The sequence below is a fragment of the Mus caroli genome, unplaced genomic scaffold (genome assembly GCF_978045245.1).
Source record: "Mus caroli unplaced genomic scaffold, Mus_caroli_1 scaffold_11, whole genome shotgun sequence".
Lineage (NCBI taxonomy): Eukaryota > Metazoa > Chordata > Mammalia > Rodentia > Muridae > Mus > Mus caroli.
In genome coordinates, this window is record NW_028227266.1 from 97197936 (window position 1) to 97206113 (window position 8178).

Consider the following 8178-nt stretch of genomic DNA (forward strand, 5'->3'; position numbering starts at 1 on the left):
AGTGAGTTCCTCAAAGGAGCAAAGGTGACTTTAGGGGAACTTGAGGTTCTCCTGGGTGATTGTCTTCACTTAGAAACCCTGCTCTCTACTTGCACTTCTCCTGTTTGGAAGAGGCAAGGCCTGTGAGTTGAGTCTGAGAAGCCCTGGTGTCTGGGCTCAGAGGTGTGGCTCCCTCCCTGCAAACACACAAGAATGTAGGATGGGTGTGAGAGGGAAGGATGTGACACAAGCTTCAGGTCACAAAATTCCAGCAGGCCATATGCATGACTTTCTCCTACAGGGTCTCCAGCTCTAGTTGGTGGGACTCTCATATCAAAAGGGTTCAGTAAATGCACCTTAGAAAGGGTTCACGACTGCCAAGGATAAGTGCACCTAAAACTGTTTTTTCACTGCAGAGTTTTTCAGAACCTTTACCATGTCCAGGTGCGTTGTGACTTAAGGAGACAAGGGCAGAGGCTGTCACTTTTTTAACCATTCTGAGCTTACAACTCAGAATTCTGAGAATACTCCCAAACACACCTCAGAAAGGACTTGAGAATGTCCTCACGTCCCAAGCTCGCCATGTAGCCCTCAGATGCTGGCCACAAAATTACTGTGGTTCTTGTTAGACACATGAATTGCCAGGCCACACCCCAGACCTGTGCTGCCATCCTAGTTTTTGCTGTTGTTTGTGTTATGAAACAGGGGTCCCATTAAGGAGCTCTGGCTGGCCTCGAACCTACAGACATCTGCCGGCCTTTACCGTCCCAGTGCTGAGATTAAAGGCATGAGCTGCCACACCTGCTCTACCCCCTTTTAAAACAAACCTATTTTTATTAATTCTTAAGACTTGTGTACTTAGCATTTTGAACATTTGCATTCCCTTCACCCATCGCCTCCAAGATCTACTCCCCAACTCCATACCCAACCAACTTTGTGTCCTTATTCTTTTAAACCCATTAAGTGGAGCTAGAGAGATGGCTCAGCAGTTAAGATGGCCTTGCAGAAGACTAAGGTTTGGTTCCCAGCACCCACAACCATCAGTAACTCCAGTTTCAGGGGAATTGATGCCCTCTTCTGACCTCAGTATGCTCTTGCATGTACCTGGTACATATACGTACACTTCAGCACACACACACACACACACACTAAAATAAAATAAAATAAAATAAGACACAGGAAGCCCATTAGTGCAGGCTGTGTACTCTTAAGTGTGTAGCCATCCACTGGAGTGTGTTAAACTTACCAGAGCCACACCCTTATAGACAACTAACTCTCTCTCATAGAATCCACAATAGCTTCTCCGTTAGGAGTGGAACTTCGTGCCTGTCTACCCCCTCCAAACTGAGATCTGTCTGGCTTGAGCTTATGCAGAACTTGTTCATACCATCACAATGCCTATGAGTTCATGTGTGCCACCACCTTGCTGTGTCTGGAAAACACTATTTGTTGGTAGTTATCCTCTGCCTCTGGCTCTTACAGTCTTTCTGTCCCATCTTCAGAGTCTTAGGAGGAGGGCTGTGTGGTAAAGAGACCCCATTAAGACTGAGCATTCCATAGTCTCTAATTGTCTGCACCTTGACCAGCTGTGGGTCTCTGTGTGTTAACCACCATATTCTGCAAAAGGAAACTCAGCTGATGAGAGCCGAGAGATGCACTACTCTATAATGAGGCATCATTGGGAGTAAATAGAAAGCTGGGTCCCATTACCAAAGCAATGGCTATAGGTTTTCTCCTAGGGGCTTCAACCTATCAACCACAGATTCTTGTCCTCAATAACTGCCTAGCTGCTACTGCCACACACACACACACACACACCTTTTTTAAAAATAAAAAAACTTAATTTTGAGGCAAGGTCCCACTGAGTTGCCCAACTGAACTTAAACTCTTGTATTCAAGGCAGGCCTTGAACTTGCAATCCTCCTGCCTCAGCCTCAGGTTACGTGCCTATACCAGAAAGCCCAGCTAGCAACTAGGAGTTTAAATGTAAAACAATCACTGAATCATTCCGCTGTCGGCATCAGAAGAAGACTCCACATCAGAAGTGTCAAGAGATGGAGAAACATCCAGGGGGTGGGGAAGCCACTGTGCAGTGGTAGCATTTGCCTGCTGCCAGACAGAAGTGAGGGTAATCCCATATTGTTTGTGTGTCTGAATCAATATGGAAACCTAAGAAAATACACCAAAATGTTGATGGCTATAGAACCCAGAACCAGCCTTATGGGTTGCTGTTGCTGTTCTCAGTTTTAAACACTTACAGTTTCCATATGTTCCATCGTGAACACATTTCATGTTCATCACTGGGGGGTGGGGGGAGGAACAAAAACAAAAAAAAATGAGCCTTTTCCTATAAGAAGGCAGGTCTTTCTCAGCATAAGCTGGCTTTTGATGAGATGCCACATGTGTTACAGTGACATATTTATTTCTGAGGGCCACTTTGGGAGCTGTGTATTTTATTGTGTGTTTGTCACACTCTGGAATGGCAGATTACATGCTGAGCTCACCACTGGTGGCAGCCAGATCTAGACCTAGCTGTTGCTTCTGTAATTGGCAGCCCTCCCTGGACTCGTCTGTCCTCACGTGGATCATCTGTGATCCTGGATTGCTTGGGTGACATTCTGAAATGGGTGACACCCCAGGGCCTTTAATGACAGCCAAGCTCACTGTCAGTAGTGTGTAAGGGTGGCCCTGCCCTTTGATGTTAGGGCTGAGCCTGGCTCCGAGAACCCACTCTGTAAAAATAGCAGGCACCCAATCTTATGCCTATTTCACCAGGACTGCTTAGTTTGGGCACTGACTGCCAGGTGTCATTCCTAGATTCGTCTCTGGTGTCCTTCTGTGTAGATCTCTCACGGTGTGTTGGCAGGATGTCGTGCAGGATGTCACCGTCCACGGCTGTATTCATACATAGCTGTGACAGGCTGTCTCCCCACCTGTCACTTCCCATAACTTCCGTGGAACCTTTACTATCCCCGTCTTACAGCTGAAGAAATAGGCCCACAGGCAAAGTCAGTTTCCCAGGGTCCCAAGAAATCTAAAATTCATACCCAGGGCTGACTGGCCTCAAGACTGATGCTCTTCAACGCCATCTACTTAGGGCCACCAACCATTCACACTTCTAGGTTTCAGGACAGATTTCCCTACAGCTTGTGTAAACTTTGACCCACTTGCTTTTCAAAGCCCATAGCTTCTCAACATCACAGTAGTCTGAGCACCAGACAACCACATTTAGATCACTGCATGACTGCTAGGCGAGACACACTGGCAACCTCTTGGGTTTTTTTTTTTCCTTCATTATTATTTCTTGGGGGGAAGTGTGTCTGCATGTGTGTTTGTACACCATGCACGTGTAGTGCCCACAGAAGCCATCAGAGGGCTTTGGATCCCTCCTAGGCCTGGAGTTACAGACAGTTGTGAGCCACCTGTGGGTGCTAAGAATAAAACCCTGGCTCTCTGGAAGAGCAGCCAGTGTTCCTAATGGCAGAGCCATCTCTCCAGCCCTCAGCCTTTATTCTTGAATTACATACTTTGGACTTGGACAGTTACCGTGTCAGAAACTTCTATAACATTTATGTGAATGAATTTGAGACGGTTCCATGAGGTCTGAGCATGAGCAGTTGTGGGCTGAGGTATATGTGGCCATGAGAGTTGACCATGACATTGTCTTGTCTTATAGGATAACAGGCACCTCTAACCTCACAGGCATGCCTTTGACTGGGGGGCAGGGCTCAATTCTTTCTAGTCCTTTCTAGTCACAGCTCAAAGTGAATAACTATTTTTTACTCTCAATATTAATGATTTTACTCTCAAAATTAATGTCTAATGTGGAAGCCGAAATGTCGAACATTTCCTCATGAAACTAAGACCATCAGGGAGATGAGCACGTGATGACCGTGCCTGTGTGAAAGCCTGCCTGTTCAGATCCTGGCACCCATACAACGCCTTGGGCATGGGAAACAGGAATATTGCTGGGGCTTTTTGGCAGCCAGCCAACTTCAAAGTGGGAAGCTCCAGGGTCCAAGGAGGAGCCCTGCCTCAGTGGAGCAAAGCAAAGAGAGCCGTAGTGGAAGGCACTCAACATCCCCATCTGGCCTACACACACACACACACACACACACACACACACACACACACACACACAATGGGGAATAAAACAGAAGGCAGAAGTATATCTTGTCTCTTCTCTGACCTGTAGAAACAGACCGGATGTGCCCCAGGTCCCAGGAGATATTGAAATCGAATAAGTATCATTGAACCAGTTGTTTGAAAGGCCAAAGCCTGGTGTCTTACTATCCTGCAGTGATTCTATAAATAAGAATTAGAGCAAATGCTCACAGCTGTTGGGAAATACAAATCCATACCAAATTAGTAAAGCGTGAGTTGCTAAATAATTCGTAGCACAGTTTTATTGCTTTCAAAATGAGGAGATAATTCATACCTATTGGATAGATGGGTAGATAAGTGGATAAGTATTAGTGAATGAATGGAAAGCAGTCAAGACATAACACTCTGAGCCAACCATGGCTCCGTCTGTCTTAATTGATAAACTCATTCAGTGCTAAAATAACCCCACAAAGTGAGCACTAGGAGTATGTCCATTTGAAAGTCGATTTCACAGGAGCCACTGAATAACAGAACCAGAACCAAGCCTGAGGCATCTGGATCGGTCTTGTGTCTGAGGGTCTTTCGAGCATCAGTCAAAGACTGATCCAGTGTCATTGACTAGACCAGTATTCTGAGGCTACAACCCTGGAAAAGTATGTTTTCGTGGTGATGGCAGCTGCGTCGAGAACAGTCTCCTGGCCTGCTGTTTCCTGTAGGCTAGGAAGCTGAGGCCCAGAGCAGAGAGGCCAGTTTCCGCCTCTGCCCAGCTCAGCAGTATCTACCCCACAGAGGCTGAACTCAGACCCCTCCATAGTACTACCGTCTCTCTCTTCTTTCCCAGGCCAGGCCTTGCGTCTTCATAAGCCCATTCTCTGTCCATCACCAGAATCTCTCCCAGCATCCCACTGTACAGTAGCCTAGCCCAACCCTTTATACCATGTTTTCCCGCAATGCATGGCAGCCCAGAATCTCTTTCTTGCCAAGTCTTCGGGGTGACAAAGATGAAAGACCAGCCTTTATCACCTTCTGGAATCAGTTTCCAGTAGCACTGTGGACCCAGGGTGTGCTTCTAGCATGGGTTAGCCGTTCCTCTTCAGACTAGCCAGATCCACATAAATGGTGTCTGCAAGGCTGCAAATCCCTTCCTTCTCTAGGTCACCATGGCTTCCTGTTCATGATGCATTGGCAGATCTCACCAGCAGGCGGCAGCAGAAGCTAGCAGCTACAGATGCCCCACATGGAGGCTGGCTGCCAGTTTGATCCAACCTTGAGGACATGAGCTCTCTCTAGCCTTTCTGTGCCTTGGTTTCTCCTGCAGTTCTACCTCATCAATTCGTCCTGAGAGTCATGTTTTTGCACGCATTGTACTGAGTAATAGTGCCATGCTAAGAACCTCAGAACACTTACCACGTCACTGTTCTGGTAGACGAAACCCCACAGGACTGCCACACTGACCAGATGTCCTAGAACTCTGTCACATTGCAAACAAATGGAAAGGCCACCCACTGGGATCTTAGTGGCCTGTTAGTTGTTCAGAGAGCCTGTACATTTTCATGAGGTTTGTAGAAAAATGTTAGGTCCTCAGGAATAATAATGTCTGAAGTGAATGCAGGGGTGGTGACTTATACAACAACCACAGCCTCATCTTCGTGGGACTTTAAAACTCTCACTGCTTAGCAAATAATCAAGTTCTGGAGACAGCATGGCCACCTCTGGGACTTTGTCTGCTCTGGTCCAAAGCAGCTACAAACAGACTTCTGTCTGAGCACTGAGCACTGGAAAGCAAAATCTTTTTTTTTTTTTTCCTTTTTGACAATCTGTCAATGTTAACCCGAAGCCATGAGGCTGCAATGATTACTTCTAACTGTGGGCCCCGGTATCACTTCAGATTCCTGTAACCTTGCTGGGACCCACCCTTGTTTTACAGCACTGCCAGAGTTGAAACTCCTCTGTGGAGCTGATGTCCTCAAGACCTTCCAGACCCCCAACCTCTGGAAAGACAGGCACATCCAGGAGATAGTGGAGAAGTTCGGCTTGGTGTGCGTGAGCAGGAGCGGCCATGACCCGGAAAGGTACATCTCGGACTCGCCCATCCTCCAGCAGTTTCAGCACAACATTTACCTGGCCAGGGAACCCGTTCTGAACGAGATCAGTGCCACCTACGTCAGGAAAGCCTTGGGCCAAGGGCAGAGCGTGAAGTACCTCCTTCCCGAGGCCGTCATCACCTACATCAGGGACCAGGGCCTCTACATCAATGACGGTTCCTGGAAAGGGAAAGGGAAGTCTGGCTAGAGGGCCTCCTGGGGAGTTGGGGTTATTCTGCTCTGGGTTCTGGGTTTGTTTCCACAGTGGTTTTTACCATGGGTGACTTCCTATTCCAGGAAGAGTTTGTGCCTGTGGCAGAGACAGTCAACGTATCAGAGCAACTTAAGAGGCATGACAGGTCATAAGATTAGGGTCACTAAGGAGGATACCTGCTTACTGTGTAAATGGCAGTCATGGGAGGCACACTGATGCTGTTCTGAGCATGGTTGGCCCCTGAGGGGTCCATCAAGTCGCCTTCGCCTTCGTTCGGGTTTTGGTTTTGTTTTTTGTTTTATAGCTCGGGCCAGGTGCAACATGCTGGTCTTGATAGGCAGAGTTTGACAGGGTGCTAATTACTGAGCAGAGGACTTTTTCAACATCCTCATTTTAAACAATAATAGCAAGTAAGGATTCAGAAATCTGGAAACAGCACATTATTGATTTCCAATGTATTCTCCCTTGTAACCATGGCCTGCCTGCCTATCTGTCTGTCTGCCGCCTGCCCGTGGGGTAACATAAAATTTTTGACCACCCTCTTTCTATGTTGAAGTCAAGTGATATGTGTTTAAGATCTATTTTATTATATGCGAGTATATGTGTATGCATGTGTCTGTGTATGTGTGTGTACATGCACATGGGAGGGACATCAGAGTGCCTGAAGCCCAAGTTACTGGCAGTTGTGAGCCCCCTGATGTGGGTGCTGGAACCCAAACTCCAGTCTTAGGGAAGATCAGCAAGAGAGTACTTAACCACTGAGCCATCTCTCCAGCCCCCTCAAGCAATATTTTTGATACACCATGTATTTTTACACTGCTACACTCTAAACACCAGGGTCCCCAATATCCTGATTTCTAAAAAGGAACCGAAGTAAAACAGATGCCTGGCTGTTTTAGAAGATCTTTTGAATGTTTTATGACTGCCTGCTTGTTTGAATATTGGCAAAAAGATAAATAATAAATTGACATCAAAAAATACTAATGAAAAGTTTCTCTCTCTTTTTTTTCTTCCTTTGTTATATTATTCATGCCCAGGGATCCAGCTGTTGCCCTTCTTTTTAAATACTCTGTGAGATTTGCTCCCATTCCAATTGAAGTGGCCTGAATTGAAGAGTTTGTGTCCTGAGCACTGGAAGTAGAGGACTGTCCTAGTCACATTTACACAGCCTAGCGTCACCCAGGAGGAAGTCTCAATTGAAGGATTAGCCAGATCAGATTTTGGCCTGGGGGCAGGTTTGTGCAGTGGCGTTGTCTTGTTTGCTAGCTACTGTAGAAGCGTCCAGCACACTGTGGGCAAGACCTGGAGCTGGTGGTCCTGAGCTATCTAAACGCCCTAGCTGTGTGTGAGCTTAAGCCAGGCAGCAAGCAGCATGCCTCCACAGCTTCTGCTTCAAGTTGCGGCCCTGCCTTCCCTCAGTGACAGACTGTGTGGCCTGGAGGTATAAGATGGCATAAGCCCTTTACTCTCTAGTTTACTTTTGGTCAAACTGTTTTATCACAGCTAAAGAGGTGGAGCTAGAACTAGGAAGGAACTTAGCAGACCCCAAGCAGTCTTCCAACCTAAGGCAGCAGGCCCTGGTGGTGTTTCTGTGCGCTCTGAAGGAGGAGAATGAAGTGTTCGGGATCGCCCACTCCACTCCTGGGTTCACCTTTGAGCCTGTTGAAGGAGTAGCACAGAGTCTGAGTCTCCATGCTCCGTCCTGGCCCAGCTTGGCTACATATTTAGTGACACAGAAAAGCAATAGGGCAGGCAAGGAGGATCTGATAGCCCTCCCTCCCCCCCCCCAAACTCCCA

General features: G+C 47.1%; 1 protein-coding gene across 10 annotated transcripts in view; it reads left to right on the forward strand.

Annotated features, from left to right (window-relative positions):
* Positions 1-7361, forward strand: part of Nmnat3 (nicotinamide nucleotide adenylyltransferase 3) — a 112456-nt gene extending 105095 nt beyond the window's left edge. For all 10 annotated transcript variants that reach the window (XM_029481511.2, XM_021171975.3, XM_021171974.3 and 7 more), the window contains one exon: positions 6011-7361. In XM_029481511.2, coding sequence (XP_029337371.1) covers positions 6011-6375 — 365 coding nt within the window. In that variant the 3' untranslated portion in view covers positions 6376-7361. The remainder of the gene's footprint in view (positions 1-6010) is intronic.
* The last annotated feature ends 817 nt before the right edge of the window (positions 7362-8178 follow it).